The sequence below is a fragment of the Thunnus thynnus genome, chromosome 18, assembly GCF_963924715.1.
Source record: "Thunnus thynnus chromosome 18, fThuThy2.1, whole genome shotgun sequence".
Lineage (NCBI taxonomy): Eukaryota > Metazoa > Chordata > Actinopteri > Scombriformes > Scombridae > Thunnus > Thunnus thynnus.
The window spans coordinates 13,386,826-13,408,112 of NC_089534.1; the positions used below are offsets into that span (position 1 = coordinate 13,386,826).

The 21,287-nt window shown below is 39.9% G+C and overlaps 1 protein-coding gene across 1 annotated transcript; it reads left to right on the forward strand.

The window, feature by feature from the left end:
- The first annotated feature begins 1,946 nt into the window (after positions 1 to 1,946).
- On the forward strand, positions 1,947 to 20,693 carry coq8aa (coenzyme Q8A, genome duplicate a). Its single transcript, XM_067571523.1, has 17 exons — positions 1,947 to 2,192; positions 6,848 to 6,947; positions 7,443 to 7,522; positions 7,664 to 7,902; positions 8,003 to 8,198; positions 8,325 to 8,391; positions 11,378 to 11,458; positions 12,524 to 12,652; positions 14,485 to 14,570; positions 14,952 to 15,092; positions 15,669 to 15,750; positions 16,024 to 16,117; positions 16,257 to 16,398; positions 17,592 to 17,699; positions 17,817 to 17,882; positions 18,244 to 18,330; positions 18,617 to 20,693. The coding sequence occupies exons 2-17, from the start codon at positions 6,854 to 6,856 to the stop codon at positions 18,911 to 18,913; spliced, it is 1,989 nt and encodes a 662-aa protein (XP_067427624.1). The 5' UTR covers positions 1,947 to 2,192; positions 6,848 to 6,853; the 3' UTR covers positions 18,914 to 20,693.
- Positions 20,694 to 21,287: the final 594 nt, after the last annotated feature.

Here is a 21,287-nt window from a genome sequence, read left to right on the forward strand (position 1 = left end):
TTACGTAAGTAAAGGATCTGAATCCTTCCTCCACTACTGTTTTTTAGGTCTTTTTGAACATGAAGCTTCTACAAAGTGTCACCAACTATTTAGCTACAGTATGCTTTGGCCACTCATTTTTCCTTTTGTGTGTTTTTTTTTTTTTTTGGTTAGAAAGCAAGGATTTCTTTATAAGAGGAATTCTTTTCTGATTCATATAATAATTAAAATGCTCCCCCCACATTGCTCCTTGCATTTGGTGGGTCCCTTTATGGTAAAACTTGAGTCTTAATTTAAGTAAGGGATACATTTTGGTTAGTTTTTTTCCCCTATTTTAAATCCCTTACATGTAAGCTGGGTTGCTATCGACCTCTGTTTCAACTTGTCCTTGCTTAACAGGAAATGTGTTCAGTTAACAGGACCATTTAATGTGTTTAGTCTAGGAAAACTTTATTACCTCCTTTACAAAACATAATGTAACATGGTCTGTATGGATCTATGGCGCACTCTGCTGTCACTTTACTGACACTGCAAAAACATCCGTCTCAGAAAGTCAAAGTCAGGACCCAAATTTGTATCAAGTTAAAAAAAGGAAAGTTGTCAATATTTTTGTGTGTATAATGGCTTTTGAATCATAATTATTTATATTTACAACAGTTGTAGTTTTTATTTGTCCACTTGAATATTGTATTACTGTAAATGTTTGTTTTAAAGCACATTAAACAATCTGTTCAGTTTTGTATTTGAGATTAATTGTCAAATCATAACATAATTCACGTTATATTTTTTTCTCTTAATTCAGAGGTTTTCAAAGTGGGAGGTGGGCTTCCCCAGGGGGGCTCCAAACAGTTTCACAGGAGGCTCAGTGAATGGAAGTGAAAAAACACTACATTAGTTATTACATTAGTTATCAAAAGGAGGTCGCATAGAATAACCCAGAGATACAGTAGTTTTGGGAGATTTTACTGTTCTTCCCACTTTCCCAGAGTCAGAAACAAATAAATGCCTTCAGACAAACCTTTTTTTTTAATGTATTTGGTGTAGTCTGAAGTATGTCAAACAGCAATATCAGGCTATCTTGGCTCAGTTGTTGAGTGTCAATGGGATCAAATAACATAATCATGATCCCACAGGCATCCAGGAATTGAGCGAAACTAAGCAAGTAAACTAAGACTGAAGGGACGCCGTTTTCCGCCGTTTCCGGAGAGGCCCACAGTCTCAGACTTTGAAAACCCATTTTAATTAATTTCAGTAGTACTTGCAGTATAGGTGCTTTCCTCTTACTACCAGCAGGTGGCAGCAGAGGCTCATTTAACCGTCGACATACAGTTTATTTCTATGTTCGGCAGCTGTGTGGTCTTTGTGTTTGAATGTGCTTCTTGACCGAGGGTAGCCTCTGTAAAAGTTTAATTTGTTCTCAACAATACGGAATTAAAACCTGCACTTTGTTTTTGTTGCGGCGATGAACCAATGAGAAACCGCGTTCCAGCCTCCACCTCCTGTCAACAGACGACAACAACCAATAGGAAGAGAGAATGGGCGGGACAGAAGCGCAAAACCAGAGCCGTGCATAAATCCAGTTTAGCTAAGCAGCTGGGTGCATGTTTGTGGGGTGAAATAAACTGTTATGCCTACTTAAAGATTGTAAAATGAGGCCAGGTTAGATTTTGAAGGTGTTTTCATGAATCCAGATGGGAAGAAAGGGAAATTGCATAGAAAATAGAGAGAAAATAAGTGCAAACAGGTGTAATAAGTACACGCACACATGCAGAAACGATATTTAGCTTAACTATTAAAATACAGTTCAAGAAAATATAATTATATGTAAGAGATTGTACAAAATGTGCATGTTTGTGTGAACACGAGAGCTTGTGTGTGCTACAAACAGCAGTGAGGGTCAGATGAGTGGGTTGTGTCGATTCACGGCTCTGGCTGCTCTGTGAAGTTGGTAAATAAGGTTTGACCTCGTGGTGGAGAGAGAGAGAGAGACAAACTGGATTAAACACTGTCAGCAACAGCAGCAGGAGGAGGAAGAGTAGGAGGTCGACCGACAGACTACCTGCAACACATGCTGCAACATAACTGTGTCCTGTAAAAAAAAAAGAGCGATGTTAATTTGATGTAATAAAATAGAGTGATTGTTTCTGTCGCGTTTGACCTCTTCAGACAGAGTTGGACAAACAAGCAGGACAGACCCTGCACAACAGCTGCTGGTGAGTACACTGCGACAGATTGTCGTGCATCAGCTTATTTTTTTTTAAAGTTTGTCTTGTTCACAGTTGCCTCGAGCTCAGACTAGCTTAAAGCGTGCTGATAGATAAACAAATAAATAAATAAATAATAGACCCTCTGCAGGCGGCGTGCTGACGCGCCCTCCGTCCATGGCCGCCCCACTTCTGCTTAACTTCACCGACCCGCCAACGCAGCAGTGAATTAGTCCCGAAAAGTATTTTAGCTGCACACTTGTAAATCTCAGTCATCTTTTTTCTAGCAGTTGTGAGGTTAGTTTGAATAATTATCAGTCAACAACGTGGCTGAGGGCGCGTGTTGTCGCAGCCGTGTGGTTACACCCCCACGAGGAAGTTCACTAATAAACATAGATTTCAGATGGGACACAACGCTGGTAGCACATATATGAAAGTGGTCATTTAGAGGATTTTTGTGACATAACTGTCTTAAAGTTTAATAAAACTACAACAACTGCATGTATGATGGAGTATTTAGAAGTTTGTGCGTGAAGGGATGTTATGTAATGTAGCTATAAAACATAAACTAACTGCTTTTGGCTGATTATCAATAGGTTATGTAATTTCAACTAAACTTTACCTGAAAACACTGTTGAATACTCTCATAATATACTGACAACATGTTTACAATATGTACCAATTGTGTTTGTACCTTTTTATATCCTTAGGGAGAGTATCTGTCGAGGAATAACCTTTTGGCTAACTCTCAATCAATCAATCAATCAATCAGTCAAGCAATCAGGAAGTAAAATGCAGTTCAAAGTGCTTTACAAGTTGTTGACAAACCGTACTGGATGGTAAATATGGATTTGGAGACTAATGCACACCAAAAAAATGAAAAAGCAAAAGAGTTTATTGAATAAGGCAACAATAAAATGATAAAATACTACACAAATTAAATAGATAATAACAAAAAATGAAAATGTTAATAATATAAAATAGAACAAAACAAATAATAATGATGATAATAAATAAGATGTATATAATAATACAATTTTAAAACACTACATGAAAGCCAGACTCAACAGATGATTTTTAGTCTATGTTTAAAATGATCAATATCAGTCTGAACTGTCCTTGTTATATGAGCTTTATTAATTGTATACTTGAGCCAGACCAATACAGTTTTATAGACTATTCATATTTGAGTTTCAAAAATGTTTTTGTCAGTGGTCCCTGGAGGACAAGCTGTAATGGAGACACTTGTTTTTAAAGTAACATATCTGGAGTATTTCTGTACTGACGTTGGTTATCAATTATCGGCTGACATATGCACAGATGCCCATATGTCTACAAATAGCTAAGATCGACCAGTGTATCATCGGGGCTCATTCATGGGTTAATATTATACGGCAGGCTCTATTTCTTTTACCCGTTTGCAAGTATGGGAAGTATGTGAATGCATGAATGAATCGTAATTGGAGGAATTTCAGTTTTTACATATAAACATTAGACGAACTAAGAACTGGAATTACAGGTCCAACACCTCAATAACCTACAATAACTGAGAACAGTATTCTTGCAATTGCCAAAAATATGAAAAAGACAGTAAAGGGTAATTGTTTTAAGATTTCTTTCCCATTGTCAATATAATGCCACACATAGATTATGTATTTCTACTCTACAGGTTACAGTACATGGTAGAGGTTTTGGCACAAGAAGTTTTTTGGTCCTTCAGTAAAATACTCAAAGGCAGGACCTCCCCTGTTTTGTAGTCTTGTAGGAAATGTGACTTTATTCATGTCTCCCCTGTTAACGGTGGTGACGTCGCTGCTGTGGTGGTTCACCACTGCACACTAACAAGGGAAACATTTCCCACTTTCTGGCTCAGGATCAGTAGTCAAGGGCAGTGACGAGAGCCTATCGGTAAGCCAACGTTCACACACACATGCTGATACAGACTGCAGGCTATTTCCATAGCAGTGAGTCAACAGCTTGTGGAGGTACAGCAGTAGAGCCCAGACAGCAGCTGAGGATTAGGTGCGTGCGTTCGCCATACAATACCGTGCTTAATCACAGTCAGTGCGCTTTCACAAAAAAACCTTGTAGTGATCTCTCTGTCACTGGGCATCATAATTTTTAGCTCCTCTCTTCTGCTCCCCTCTCTTCTCTACATTATTCCTAGCTTTTCAGAGAGATTGTGTCCTCTCATCTGTCTAGGTGCATACAAGCATCTAGACAGAGCACACACCCACATTGACTAATAGGAAGTTGCTCAATACTGTAGATTACATTTCGCTGTAAACAGTAACTTCTCCCTGATGGTATCTGATTTTTGCAAGTGAAATTTATTCAACCAGTGCAGAACTGCGCATTGATTGAAGTGTGTTTGTTGTAGCCGTGTATGAAGCACAAGATTTTATATTTTCCATGACCATTGATATGCATTTTTTCAGCGTTCTCTTCAATTTAAAGGCCACACGATCAAAGTTGGTGTGGTTTGTGTTCGGTATATCGTGGGGAAAAAGAAACAATCAGTGCATGGTATCAGCAGCACAACATAGGCAGACATAACTTATTACCCAATAAAAAATAATCACACTATTTCTTGGTTGTCAATGAAGAGTTGCGTGCATCAAAGTGCAAGAATGCAGGGATGATGGGAGAGGCTGTTGCTTACACTGTATGTGCGCCAAGACATTTGTGTACAGGCATGCATTAGAAAGTTTAATTTTTGCTTCAGTACTAACTTCATATATAAATGTCCTGCCTAGCAGGAGATCTTGCAGGATTTTGCTAGATACGGGTTGGGAGTAATAACTCTACTTGGATAGATTTATTTGGTTACAACATGCAAAAAACAACAGCAATTAAATAAATCAATTAATAAAAATAAGGCACAAGTCAATTTGTGTAATGTTTCTATTTCCACAAATATATATATATATATATATATATATATATATATATATATATGTGTGTGTGTGTGTGTGTGTGTGTGTGTGTGTGTGTGTGTGTGTATGTATATATATATATATATATATATATATATATATATATATATATATATATATATATATATATATATATATATATAAATATATATCCCATGAGATCATGCTGTTACTTCGTGTCACAATTATGCCAACCCCTGGTCTTATGTCCACCATCTGAAAACACAGAGCTGCCCTGAAGGAGGACAGATGACCCACTTACTGACTCAGTGTGTGTATGTGTGCTGCAGCTCACATACACAACCACACACACACACACACACACACACAGACATATTGCTTTGACTCTTTCAGCACCAGCTTTTTCCACTGGCCTGAATCCCAGCTGAGCTGTGTTGAAGCATGCTGTCACACCCACTCAACAACACCTGTAACACACTAACAAAAACCCACAGTAACGCTACAGATTGTAACAGAGAAGAATGCATCGGGAGCTATGATTAGATAAATGTCGGAGAGATGAAAGGAGTGAAATGACCTTCTCTTTGTGTCCTAAATGGACTTAACAGTATATTCAAGCTAAAGTAAATGTGCGGGTATAGTGCCAACTATTTCATCTTGTCATAACTATTTGTAAAAGATACACCAGATTAACTCTTGGAATTAAATTGTGGAATATTTTTAGATTGGCCTTAGTAGAAAACAATCTCACAGTCATATCAGCAGAGAGAAATAGAGAGAGGTACATGAACCAAACACGTGCACCCACATTAGCTCGTGCACAGAAATAGCTGGAGCAGGCAACAGCCAGCAGCTCTCGAACTTCTCCCTCTTAGTTTGCAGTGATATTTTCAGATCCAGGTCTGGATCACATACACATACATCCACAGCTGTCACGCATGCACAGCATTCCCCTCACCTTTCATGTGTGTGCACACTCAAGGATTGGAAGTCACGAGTATTTTTAGACAAAGTATTAAAGTCGTTTCAAGATGTGACAGCTGTGCGCTGGTGAGTGTGCTTGTTTCTACTTGGCAGCGCAAAGCGTGTTGACGACAGGTTTTACTTTTCGTTCCATTTGCTTTCTTGTCTATCTGTATATATTTCTCTCGGTGTTCCTCTCATCTTTCCTGACATGTTCATGACCATAGACTGTAAATAATAATGGACGTCGCCCCCATGACGTCACCAATTGGTTTCTAGATTCCTGTTTTGAAGCCTTTGCATTTTGACCGTCGCCATCTTGGATTTTTTTGAGCCAGAAGTGACCATATTTGGACAAGAGGGTGGAGCTGACCCTAATGCTAGCTGCTAGCTTGGTTAGCACAGTGCTAACCAAGCTAGCAGCTTGGTTAGCACTGAAAAACAGGCTTAAAGCCATTAAAAGAAAATGTACTTACCAGAAAAACTGAATAGTACTTTTAGTACAACCAAGCGCTGAACAAGACCAGGCTGTAAACATGTTTATTTCTGCTATAGAACTGGGGAGGAGTTTTTGGCACCTGTGTGTTGGCTTCATTTTTCAGCCCCTGAGGTTGCCGCTTGTTCATGACACACATTTAGATGTGACCTCTCATTCTGTCTGTCTCTTTATTGTCAGTGTACAGCACGAACCCCTCCACATTACCAGGCCTGCTTTGTATGGAGATATAATGTAACTAATGTGTTTTTTTGTTGTTGTTGTTGTTTTTTCTTTTCCTCCCTCTCTCTCTCTGTCTCTATCTCTAGTCCATCATGGCAGGTGATATGATGTTATTGATGCGAGGCTTAGCTAAGCTCAGCCAGGCAGTGATAGAAACACAGAGCAACACCCTGCGCAATGGGACAGGTGAGTTCAACATTTACTTCCTAAATTAGAAAAATACAGCATGTTTCTCCAGCAATTATTTATCTTCCACAGGTCATTGTCACATTATGGAAATAAAAGTTTTGGTATTTGTCTTTGGCATTTATATTTTGGTTGAGAGGTAAATGCTAGCAAGCTATTTTTGTATATGAAAGACTTGATAATGTACAAATATACTAGACTTCCATAAATATAAAGGACTATAAATGAAAATGTTAGTGTTTGTAGCATGTTTTGGAAGGACTGGTGCTAGTAAGCCATTGTGGAATAAACCAAATTAGCATCTTCTGTCACCTAATTGTAAGTTCATGGTAGCTAGCAAGCTAAATGTGATACATTGACATACAGCAGTTTTAACAAATTCCACCATATTTTTATTGCCTGGCACTTATAATGGGCACTAACATTGATATTTCTTTCTGTATAGTTAGTTTCTATTGTACTGAAGAGCTAACAAGAGTCTTCTTTGCTATTTAGTTCCAGGTGTTGGTGCTGCTGTTCAAAGCGTCCAATCGGCTGCTGAGCAAGGCCTCTCTGCTGCCATGATGAAAATGCAGGTGCGCGTGCTTATGTGTATGTTTAATAACGTGAATTGGGAGTACAGAGTTGTAAAGAGCTGTATATTGCATTAAATATCGAGAGTATACTGTGGGTATCTTTCCATTTTGTAAGAGTGTTTATGTGTTTTTTCTGTCCAGGAGCTATCTGGCCAGCAGCAAGCCTCTTCCTCAGAGTCAGACTTCGACTTTCCCAACGATGAGTTCAAGGAGGAAGGTGCGGACTTTATGACAGATCACAAAGGAAGCAGTGATGAGGGAGCCACCAAGCACAGTGCAGCAGAAGGGAGCCATGTTAGTGGGAAACAGTCGTTGTTTGAGGGATACAAAGATCCCAGCAACCAGTTTAAACAGACTAGATCTTACCACCATGACTCCAGGTATAAAAAGTCTCTTATTCAATTACAAACTGCAGTTTTTTCTGAGATTTTTCTGCTCTTTCGAGGATGAAGTTAATCATTTTTGCTGTGTGCATGTCAGGCGTTTCGTGGGAAATCATCATCTCTACAACCACAATCTGAACAGGCATATGTGGGGACAGCTTCACTGTCAGCATTCGATCAAACAAGTTAGGAGCTACCATCAGGACCCGTCCACAGTTGGAGGACTGACAGCCGAAGACATCGATAAAGCCAGACAGGGCAAGAGGGCTGAGACCAAACCACACAAACAGATGGTAATTCCTATTTCTCAGTTCCTATTCCCAAACAAACGCATAAACACGGATGTAAACCACATACCTTTCTGTACACACTTTTGACATGTACATAGAAATGAATCTTTACTGCTCTGTCTTCTTTAGTTGAGTGAGAGAGCCAGAGAGAGGAAAGTACCAGTGACACGGCTTAGCAGACTGGCCAACTTTGGAGGTAACACAACTCTTACTCTTACTGAATCTTGGCTCTTTGTCTGACTGTGACGGTAGGTATGTGTGCCTGTGTGCAAGTACACCTCTCCGTCTTTCTGTCTGTCAATACAAACAGTATAACATTGTAAAATAAAGCCTTGTTTGGTTGGTCGTTCTAATAATTCAGACGGATAAGCCTTAAAGGTGCAGTGTGTAGAATTTAGTGGCATTTAGCATTTAATTAGTGTGTAATGCCATGAAGATAAGAATCATTGTGTTTTCATTACTTTAGAATGAGCCCTTTATATCTACAAAGGGAGTGGGTCCTCTTCCACGGACACCACTGTGTTGCACCACCATGTTTCTACAGTAGCCCAGAACGGACAAACCAAACAATGGCCTAGAGAGGGCCTTCCACGAGTTTCCTACACTACGCTAGTCTCCTATGCACTAGAAAGGGAGGGGTGAGGGGTTAAAATCTGCAATGATGCCTTAGATGCCACTAGATCCCACACACTGCTCCTTTAAGTAATGCCAGCAAAACACAGTGGATATGCGAATAATGAAAAACTATTTGTGTTTACATAATATTACATCATGGTGATGAATAATAATCAACCACTGAAGCACATTTTACAACTAGTCAACTAAATTTCTAATAATGTGTAATGTGACATGAGATGGAGTTTTTGAGGATTTGAAAAGTTATCTTAGCCTTGTAATCTTCACTCTGATTGTTACCTCCCACCCCCCTTTAAGCCGGGGTCACTGGGTTTAAGGTAGTTCGTCTTATGACACTGAATGACCCTCTCAAGGTCTCTGCAGTGATTTTCTTAAATAATAAATGTACAACAAAGCCTTCAATTGTAGGAAAACTAGCAGTTGTAACTTAGTCATGGTGCCGACTTAGCAATGCCGCGCATGCCTTGTACATTGTGGTTAGTTTTGGTATAATTTACAGTGTGTATTGCTTAACATTGCAAAATATTTAGTGTGAAGGTGACATCTTATCAGATGAAAGCATGTTCTAGTCTCTAAGTCTTATCTAGACAGGATGTGTCTTTGTTTTTTTTTTTCAGTGTGAAAATGGTCACACAAGCTTATTGAAATGTTCACAACCTGCCTCGGGTGTAGTTTAATGTGACACGCCAGATCAGCAGCTTGGAGCCTCATTACAGAGGGTTGATGGATCAGTTAACAGGTGGAATAAAGTGGGACAGAGAAGGACAGAGAGAGGAAAAACATAACTGTGTGTCAAAGTATACTCAGAACAGATGAGTCAGACTGGACTGCCAACAAAAATATATGCAGCAGAATTAAGCCGCAGCGCATACCAAACGACTTTGAGTTATACAGGCTATAGTGAAACGCAAAGGGCAGAGCTGCATTTGTTCTGTATGTTGACAGTTGTAATATTTAGAAGGTGTTGGAGAGGAGTGGAGAAGGGAGGGGAAGAGAGGGGGTGGAGGAATGTGGCCTCGGTCTGTCCTTCACTCTCCTGCAATGTTTGTTGACAAAGTAATACAGGTTATTCTTTCTTTTTGCCTGGTCATGTTTTATTCACAGCTGCAAGTGGAGAGAAGGAACGCAGATTTCAGACACTTAAGTTTGAGAAGAAGCAGCAAAAGTGATTTATAGTATCATAAATCTGTTGGCAGGCTCTCTGGCAACAGATTACAACAACCTTGCTTAGGTGTGTCCTTGCTGTTGTCATGCATATCACTGCCTTCAAAGGTTTGCTGAGGTTCTGAATACCAAATGATGGAAAAAAGAACTCTCTCTTTTAAAAGTCTTGTGTAAATAGTGTCCAGCAGCCACAGTTTGAACACATGGCTGTCTCAAATGATAGACAGACACTTGTGCTCGGTCTGGAAAAAAAAATTTGTGTCACTCAGAGATTCAGCAGGAAACGCTGATCTCTATTTGGCAGCAAGTTTGTATATATTTATATATATAGAGTGACACGATGATGGCTCATCTGCTGTGCAAGTGTTTATGTGTGCAAGTTGCTACCAACTGCTGCACATTTGAAATCCCCACTTAAAGCAGGAACACAAACGCTGTAAGATGACAAAGTACGTGGGTCATGGAAAAGAAAGATTATACTTTGTCAGATTACAGAAGGAAACACAGACACACAAACACACATACTGTATACCGAACAAAGATGCCAACACATTTTCCGGAAAGTGTGGCGCACTGCCTCGTTCCTTCGGAGCCAAGCCGTCTCCAACGTGTTTTTGACCAATGAAGGAATGCTTAGTCAACTTGTATACAGGACACAGAGCCACACTGTCTTGATTTGTCCGTCTGCTGTTGCATTTCAGATTTGTGGCTTCAGAGACCGCTGACTAACTGATTATGTAATGCTGAGTTATGTAAGGTGGAGACGGGGATCTGAGGAACTCGCTTACAGACAACAACTCTCACAGTCTTGCCCTTTTCCTTTTCTTCATCAGCTAGAATATTTATTTCAGACAGTATTTCAGAAGACTAATTGCCACATGATTTAATTTCCTTCTGCTCTGTTTGAATGGCAGAAGTGCAGCTGTTACAGTTCTGTCATCACACAATGCTGAGTTAATCAGTGTTTATCTTTTATTTGTCTCACATTATCTTTTGCATATGTTATGTTGATGCAAGTGATGTTCTTCAGAGACAACAGATGGCTTCCATATATTTATTTATGCACACACAGAGACATCGCTGAGCACTGGTGGAATATTCTGACAAGTTTATGGTGTGAATGTCCCATTCAGACAGCTGCCTGAATGGGACATTCACACACACACACACACTGACCAATTGACTCACTGAATGGATGTTTTTACAGTCTCACTGTGCAACTGTGTGCTTTTATGTTTCTTTTAAGTTTTTGTGATATTACTCACAAATAAACACCATTTTACAAAGTTTGATGTCCTGTTACACGATGAGCACGTTGCTACATTAGAGTTTTTATAATATTCTTTAATTGTGTTGTTGGTCTGTCTGTGTTTTTGCTCCAGGTTTAGCTGTAGGTTTGGGTATTGGAGCGCTGGCAGAAGTCGCTAAGAAGACCATGAGACACACTGGTGCCGCTGCAGCAGGTAACACACAAACACACACACTTGCACACACACAGCCTATGTACAATGAATAGCTGTTACAGCCTTATCTTGTTGTGTATAGAAGAAATATACAGCAAGGTTTACTGTTAACATTGATATTCAGGTATTTTTGTGATACTCAAGTATTAATTCTCTTTAGTGCTAAATCATGTACATGGCTAGTTATGATACTATGTTGCTGAGATTATAGTTGTTTCTTTCTGAGTGCATTGAAATATATTTGCGTGTACAGGAAATGTTAGGATCATCATGTAAATGTGCTATTAAAGTAATAAGGCCTCATCAGAGAGATAAATTCAGAATACTTTTGTGTCTGTAAGATAAGATAAGATGGTAAGAACAAGTAGATATTTTGCAATTGCCTCCTGATGAATAGCGCTATTATGCAAGTGAACATTATTTGTTTGCAGAACTATCCTCCATGCCTGTCGTAACATGTAGGCAGATACATGCAGCCACTACATGCTTTTTGGTATGCCTTCCTCACCAACCTGCCACCTAAACAGACATTCCTGCTCTGCACTTTGAGCCTGCTAATCCAAAAAACGGAGCTAAGCTGAAACAGAGCGTACAGGCGTAAATCGGTGGCATTTGTGCGTCTGTTTGCTGGTGTGTGTGTGTGTGTGTGTGTGCTTTAATCCAGCAGGGACACTCTGAGCACACTCATAAGTGTGTGTGTGTGTGTGGTAAATCTCTGTTAAAGCCTCTGAAGTCTGCTTCAGACATACCCAACCACACTACCTGACGACCTACTGACACATATACACACAGATGCTCACTGTGGTTATATACGTAAGCACATGCACATGCCGTATATGAACCTGAACCTAAAACTACTGATATGGATTTTGATTGATGCTAAAAGACTTCACACGAACATGAAACAGAAAAAAGTTTGTTTTCGATGTCGAAACACCCTGCAGAGAAAATGTTGTCTCTAAAGGTTCAGTGTTGAGATGGTGCTTTAAAAACAGGCATTGTATGTAACAGGAACCATTTTGTATGAAACCTAAACTGTCCTGCGCTTGTTTTGTGCTGCTGCAGGTGAAAATAAAAAGTCCGTTCTGGACTCAAGCCCGTTTCTGTCCGAGGCCAACGCCGAACGCATCGTCAGAACTTTGTGCAAAGTCAGAGGAGCGGCATTAAAACTCGGACAGATGCTCAGCATTCAAGGTGAGTGACAAACCCACACGTACACAAATAAAAGAAAAGGAAAAGATGAGAGTCAAAGTGGAAACAAAGGAAAGAGAGAAGGGTGGTGAGGGAGAAACTAAGGAAAGCAGAAGAAGAAGCATATAAATTCATTAATGCGTGTTGCGGTAGAGCTTCTGAAATTCTTACTTTGATATTGTGCAGCAACAGTCTTGATATGCCAACCATCCAGTGAGGAAACACAGTCCAAAAAATTACACACATACACGTACCGCTTCCACCAGCCGTAGAGGCCACTAATCCTCATGTATAATTAGAAAGTGCTCTATCCCTGCACTGTGTTTCAAGCAGAAATTGTACAGCACAGTAAACCCTGCATCACAGACAACTATCAGTGAAGAAAGCTGGCACAGAAGTCTGGTTTTTGCTGGTCAGTGATTATCAGTTTGTGTCAGCTGTTCTGTGCCAATAAGCTGCAGTTGATTTACTAAGCACGGATACAGTGTTTTTCCTGATGCTACAGTTTTGGTGAGCTGGTGATTGTTTTCTGTATTCTGTGTCAAACATACAGATAGCAGCAGCAACAGCAACAGCTTATATTTGAAACTGCAGTGTAAGTTATTGCTTGTTTGCGTTGCTGAACATACCGTACGACAGATTATACAACTGGTGAAGTCAAAGACTGGAAATCCGATGGCAGTAAACATCCTGACACGGAGGTAAAGCAGCCGGGTCGGATAACATATCATTATTTTTGGTTATCACTACGGACCCCGCTGCCTGACTTTGGCAGGCGACCTTTGTCCCTTGGCATTCAGACATTATAGTGCGATAAATGTAACACAAAAACATGAGTAGAGGAGAAAAGGACATTGGCTGCAGAATGTTTGATAATCAGGTTTCAGCACAGTGGATTGACTGGGTTTGGGGGGGGGGGGGGGGTGTCACAGCTTTACTCTTTCTGAGGTGGTGACAAGTCGATCCTTAAATTCTATACAAAAGGGTCACAGCAGTCCTCTGTAGCTGGACACACACAACCTCGCTGCTCCTCCCACATAACGCGAAATGGACAAAGGTTGAAAAAGACTTAATAATAGGCAACAACTGGCAACACGGAAACATGGCTGTAAATCTAGACGCTAAAAATCCCTGCAGTGGTCTTCAATATGCACTGCTGACATTTATCCGTTATGGCAGGAATGCAGTTGAGGTTTGTTTTCAGATAGGCCGGATGATTGTGCGTCCAGCCATTGTACCCTTTAGCACATGTCTACCATAGTGTTAACCTTGAGAGGTTGCAAACTATTTTAAATCTGAGAATATAGTTTTTAATTTTGCTCCCTCATATTTTTAGCTTTTTCTTATGATAGTATTTAAATATGGAGTCTTTAGTGATTTCACTTGACTTTAGACTGATACTCTTAGTTAGTCTCTTGGTCTGATTTAATTCAGCTCAGTTCAATAAACCCTCGTGTTTTTCTGTGTTTGAGATTAGAGTTGGGTGATATGATCTAAATTTGACATCCATTACTGATTTTGCCATACAGTTTATTATACCATAATAGCTCTGGGTTTATTAGGCCAAAGTGGACAGTTTTACATATCTATAAACAAGACTCCTTTATTGCATCATCTGATTTTTGTCAGCAATGTGATGGAGTACCTTGATTTGTCAGTTATTTAATTTACTGGATGCCAAAAACAGACATTCCTGTTCCATAAATTTCCATAAATTGTTTTTTAATTAGTTCTCCAGATAATTACAGTATGATATACAGTATATTGATATATATAATACAAGATAACACATACATGATAAGAGGATTTCATTATTTAACTCACTCCTGTTTCAGATGATGCATTCATCAACCCTCAACTCGCCAAGATCTTTGAGCGTGTGAGACAGAGTGCTGACTTCATGCCAATCAAACAAATGACGGTAAGGATTTTTTCTTTTCATTTCTTTTGCATCAGTTGGCAGTTGTCATTTGATAAAGGCGTATTACATTATTATTATTATTATTATTGTTATTATTGTTATTATTATTATTATAACACTGAATTCATGTTTAACTTCATAACAACATCAGTTAAAAGATGAAATTAGAAACTGAAAATCTATCTCTAAAGGTGGACTGTTATTGATGATGTTGTTATTGAATTAAGTTGTTATTGTTGTTAAGTTGAATATGTCAATACTAAAAATAATACTAAAACAACTGACTTGAATCCAAGTTGGCCAGGCTTGAAAAAAATTATAAAACACCTGTCAACGTACCTGTATTTACACTCTTCTGTTCATGTGTCTGACCTTCTACAGAAAGCATTAAACAGTGACTTGGGTCCTAATTGGAGAGACAAGCTCGAGTCATTTGAAGAGCGTCCATTTGCAGCGGCGTCCATTGGCCAAGTTCACCTGGCGAGGATGAAGGACGGCAGGGAGGTGGCCATGAAAATACAGGTTGGCTTTGAGCATGTGTGTGTGTGTGTGTATGTGTGTGTGTGTGTACACAGAGCATTCCCATGTTATGAAGACAAACACTGTAACCGGAGAGTGTGTCTCACATTTGTTTGTCTCTCTTTCTCATGTGCTCATACACACATGCAGAGAGAAACCATGCAGAATCTGATCTCTCTGGTCTGTTTATAGACTTTGTTTACAGATCAGAACAGAGACAAATCAGTTGCATGTGGTTTCTCTCTGAGAAACATCTGAGCAAATGTTATTTTATGACTTTACAGAATTTATGTGTCTAATTGCCATCTCAGTTGTTAGAAATAAATCTTTTTAGATCTTATAAAGGATATGCCAGTAAAATGTGTTGTAATGGTATTATAATTATCTCATTATAGATGATAATTACAGCCCAAAGTTATGATTTCATTATACTGTGAAGACATTTAGAAAAACCTTCAAGTGACATTAATAACAAAATGCTAACAGCTTTTTCCCCCTTATTTTATGATTACAATTAAATTTAAAAAAGGTTTTTCTTTCCTTTCCTCTTCTTCTGTCGTTCTGTCTGTTCATCGCCAGTATCCCGGTGTGGCTCAGAGTATCAACAGTGATGTCAACAACCTGATGACGGTGTTAAATATGAGCAATGCCCTACCTGAAGGTACAGTCACATACATATATGGAAACACAAACATGCTCCACCTTCTTATTTCTACACAGACGACACACACGTGCACAAACACACTCAGTGTTACTCAACACTCCCTGTTACTGTTTGTCTCATTCACTTCAATTCTCTTGTGCCTTCACCTCTCCCATCTGCTCCTGTTTTATTGTCCTGTACCCTTCTCTTATCTTCTTCCACCTGTTTTTGGCACGTGAAGGCTCGTCTTTCACTGTCTCCCCTTCTGTTTGTGTCTTTCTGTCTCTCTAGGTCTGTTTCCAGAGCACATGATAGATGTGATGAGAAAGGAGCTAGCACTGGAGTGCGACTATATCAGAGAAGCCAAGTGTGCAAATAAATTTAGGTGAGCAATATGTTGCAAGTGTCCGAGTGCTTATCTGCCACAATCTAGAAAGTCTCCCAAAATGTTTCTTTAGTGCTACCACAAATCAACCACATAGATTTGATACTGTTTACGGATTACCCTCATCTCCTTAATCCAGGGAGCTGTTGAAGGACCATCCGTTCTTCTATGTACCAGAGGTGATCCAGGAGCTGAGCAGCAACCATGTCCTGACTACTGAGCTTGTCTCTGGGTTTCCTCTGGACCAGGCGGAGAACCTCACACAGGAGCTGAAGGAAGAGGTATGACTAATATACACACGGATAGGAATTTAGCTGACTAATGGGTGCAGTGAGCTGGAAATAAACACAGCAGTTAATGTGTTCAGAGGGATGTGTGTGACGACAAAGAAATATTTTTTTCCAATTAAAGTTACTACTAGGAGCTTTTAACTGGTTGTGAAAGAGTCTCGTGATGCCTCTGATGCCTCTATATGACCAACATAAGCAAACGAGAACATCAGCGAGAAGATCGGCTATTTCTATATAGTTATTCTAAATTCCCCACAAAATCAGATGAAACGATTAACGGCATAACGTTAAAAGTAAAGTTAGACTTGTTGTCGGCTTCCTCACTCATATTAACAAAGACGAGAGAAAAAGGAGAGAGAGTGTGAGCGAGCTGAGAGAAGTGGTGGTCAAGCAAGCTAGAGAGTGAATGAAGAGAGCGAGTGGCGGTGTAGCGAGAACAAAGGTGTAAATCAGAGAAATGACATGTTACTTTCTGATTGTTTCACAGCGGTTACGCTCTAAAGCACAAATAAACACGCTCACACCTCCGCACAAGCTTCCGGGAAGATGCTGCATTGCTGGATTTGGTGTGAATGCAGCCTTACAGATGTATGAATGATACTAAAACAAAGTTTACTTTGCGTCACCATCATCATATTACAAATATTAATCTTACATAGCCACAAACAGATATATTACCTCATCACTATGCGTCCTGCAAACAACTGCGTTTAAAAAAAAAAAAAAAAAAAAAAAAAAGCATTAAAAGCAAGTAGTGTCTTTCTTTCACTCGCTTCCATAACAAACGCACGCGCCACCCAAGATCTTTATGACATGAGGCAGTCGGTGCTCATGGGAAATGTAGTCTTCATTCCAGGAAAGCACCACTGATGTTGTCAGCAGGGGCTGCTAAAATCAACACAAAATGAATGTTCCTTGTAGAAACTTTCATATATGGATAGAAAGATGGGCCTCTAGTGGCGGGAAAGGGAACTGCTTCCCTTTCTCACAGATTTCTTCCCTCTTGTCTTGTTCCCTCCCATATCTCCCTGCTCCCCTCACCCCTTAACGTTTCTCTGTTTCCTAGTTGACCTCAGTGCATTGAACTTCATTGGCATTTTGCGGCTTATAAAAGTCCCCAAATTAATATATTATTAATACCAGTGAACAACAATAGGAGCTATATATCTTTGTCTCTGTTTCAGATCTGTCAGAACATCTTGGTGTTGTGCCTCAGAGAGCTGTTTGAGTTCAGGTACATGCAGACCGACCCGAACTGGTCCAACTTCTTCTATGATCCACAGACACACAAGGTGAGTCTGTCTTCAGTCTTAACAATACAGATAATAATAATAATAATGACAAGTCAATAACACTGAGATTTGAGAGTAATGAAGGTGATAGTTGATAATTGGTTTGTTTTTCTCTAGGTGGCACTGTTGGACTTTGGAGCCACCAGAGGATTTGATCTAAGTTTCACTGATGTCTACATAGAGGTAAGACCCATCAGCTTTATTATCATGTAATTTCATGTATTCCAGCGTTACCATATAACAATGAATACCGAAAAAGGTTAGGTAAAGTTTTTCTCTGTGTTAAATCTGTATTTTGTAAATAAACAAGCTGCCTGGGAAGTTACTGCCACTACTGCTGTTGTTCGTTTTTGTTTTGTTGCAGAAAAAGACATTTTGTAATCTAAGGTGGAAACACGCTGTAGTGTAGTTTGTCTCACATTGAACCGTCATTGTGAAAATCTTACTGCCAAGTCAAAACTTTTGAAAAAACTATAAATTACCAAATTTTGGATAAGGGATTAAAACAATGTTAGTGACATTCATGACCTGTCTGTGATTGTAGCTTATCCGGTCAGCTGCTGAGGGCGACAGAGAGGGAGTTCTGAAGAAATCTATTGAGATGAGGTTCCTGACTGGGTATGAGTCCAAGGTAAACATCTCTTTGTACTTTATCTGTCTGCTTTATGTCAAGGCTACGTTTCATATCAGTGGGCTGCCTTGAAAATTAAAAGTGGCAACCACAAGCTTGTGAAATAGGATGTGGTGGTGACAAAGTTCGCACAACAAAAACATCTGTGTCTCAAATCTTTTAACTTGTTTGCTTTGCTGTAATAACCTTTATGTGTGAGGCTCTTCTTCTGAACCAAATACTCCATAAAAGTGTCACCTTTTAGTATAGTTGGTCATGCAGTGTGTTTTCTACTTTCCATGTTCAGGCGATGGTGAACGCCCACGTGGATGCGGTGATGATCCTTGGTGAGGCCTTCGCCTCTGAAGAGCCCTTCGACTTCGGTGCCCAGTCCACCACCGAGAGAATCCACAACCTCATCCCTGTGATGCTCAGGCATCGGCTAACGCCGCCTCCCGAGGAGACGTACTCACTGCACCGCAAGATGGGCGGCTCGTTCCTCATCTGCTCCCGGCTGCATGCAAAGCTGCGATGCAAGGACATGTTCCAAGCGGCATATCAGAAGTATTGGGAAGGCCGCACACCGCCCTCTCGTTCAGCCTGAGCCAGTCCCAATCGTCAGGCGGTTTGATGGACAGGTCCTGGGGCCAACAGCAAAGGCGGCAAGGTCAAAGTGTGTGACGCTGCAGAGCTGCAGATAAAAAACAGTTCAAGAGGAGGCCATGTTACCCACCTTTAACTGTCACCGAGCACAAGCTTATCTTTCCCATTTTGGGCATCCCACTACAATGAGGTTTTGCAAGGCACTCATACATATTTACAGTCACCGTTTCTTAGTTTGAAAGAGGGAGCAGCAGCACGGCTTTAGTAGTGCTTTAAACTCTTACCTATATATGGCCCTGAGAGGACAGACTGAAAAAAGGTGGGAGGTGGATGTAAGCAGAGCGAGAAACAGCCTTGAATAGGTGTAAAATGAATGTAAAAGGGTAGGAATTTTATCTCTTCTCTGATGTTTTGTTTTGCTGTGTTTTGTTGATTTGCGGATAATCATATCAACTGTCTGGTTGGCCAAAAATATCATAGGTGGTAAAATGAAATGTTGACTGTATTAAGAAACAGGACTGAACTTTTACTGTAAACCCAAAGTTATGAAACAATGGGGTTATTACTGTATATGGGCAGTATCAGTCACAGTTAGTGTCGGCCAACATGTCTGACTTCTATTGCTTTTTTCAAACTGCTGTCTGAATACTGGATGTTGTCAAAGGAAATTTGATTTTCTAGACATGAATAACTCAGACTTGGTTGTAAAATTAGAAATCAGATGAGATGTAGCATCAAAAGACAGAGCCAGTGTTGAAGTCGACATTTTGCCAATTGATCAAGTCCAGAGTCATTAACGGTAGAAAATGTGACAAACTGGGATTTGTCAACATGTACACACAAGAAGGGTCTGACTTTTAAGTCATGTATGTGTAGTGTATCTTCTGTATCAGTGTAGCCGTTGAGATTTACAGTGCTGAATGCTGCCATTCACCTAGTTGCTTTTGATAGCTTTTAGCTTTTTGAGTAGAAAGTTTGTGGTACATTTAAACCGTCAGTTTGTTTCAAGTGACCATTAACAAGACCTCCAGTATCTGTATGTTTTGACGAACCTCAGGTTGAAGCATGGTTTTACTCAGTGTCTGTTAATAGATTTTTTCCCCTTTTTGTCCTGTCGACGGTTGCATCTGATGGTGTCTTTAAACATATGGTACAGACTTATCAATGAATTCCAGCTGATGAATAACAAAAAAAAATAACATTGTGACTCAGAATTACGGTTTTAATTCTGAAATAACAAGAAATAACAAGATTCAGTTCTTCTAGTACCAAAGCCTGATTTGTAGTAGGTGATTGTAAAATGTGAAATGAAACCACACGGATCCTTGTTGCTTTCTGAAAGAAGATCAAGTCTGACAGGAACACCGGGCCTGTCATGAATGTTAATGAACTACCGGGATGGAAGAGGCTCATCCTGATATCGCACAAGCCCGGCTCGTTGGGGCTCTCCTCGCTCCCGCAAGTCGGTAATCTCTCTCTCTGCGCCTTCTCGGGTGCGAAATCCTCCGTCACCTGGCTGGCGCGCGTGTGACTGCGAAAGTTCTCTCTACTCTGCTGTGTGAATACAGTTTTAATGGTCTCTGTGGTGTGAAGCTGAAAGAAAAAAAACAAAAAAACTGAGGTGCCTGTAGTTGCCAGTGAGGGTAGAAATTTCTCCTTTGTATTTCATATCAAGACTTGATGAAAAGATGGTTTAAATTTTCTAATCAAAATGCATTCTTTACTGAAAGTTGTGATAAATATATTGTATGGAAAAGAGTAAATGTTTGATCTATACTTGTCATGTGGCTCTTTGTGTTTTTTGTGTGTGTGGTCTCAATACTTTTATGACTGTTGCTCTTGAAGACATGACAAAAATGTGCTGCAGAAAAACATAAATCTCAATGTATATCTTACCAACTTTCGTCCATGTATCTTGGCCATTAAGTTAAGAAGTTTTAATGTGTGTTTAGAAGAAGGAAAAAGAGAAAATACAGTAGTGGGAGAGAGATAGAGGTTGTCTTCCTTATTTAGAAATGCCTTGGCCAGGAGAGGAGGAAGTGGTAGAGAGCCTGGGAAATATGTGTGCACACTCACACAAGTATTCACCAAAGTACACATACGTACTTCATTATCCCGGCCAATGAATCGTGCCAGTGCTCACGCAGAGGCAAGTGAGTGGTGAGTGCATGTGGATAGACACGTACATTTCTCTTCTTTGTCTCTGGACTGCCATACTTTGGGTCTGTGCTCAGAAAATCCTGCGCACACACTTTTTCCAACTGTTATTTTTCAGTTGCCCACAGTGTGTTGTGATGTACCTCGACAGCCAGCATGCGGCGCTGTTGTGTTTCCAACCAGTGACTCTCAGCTTTAGCAATTACTGAAATACATCA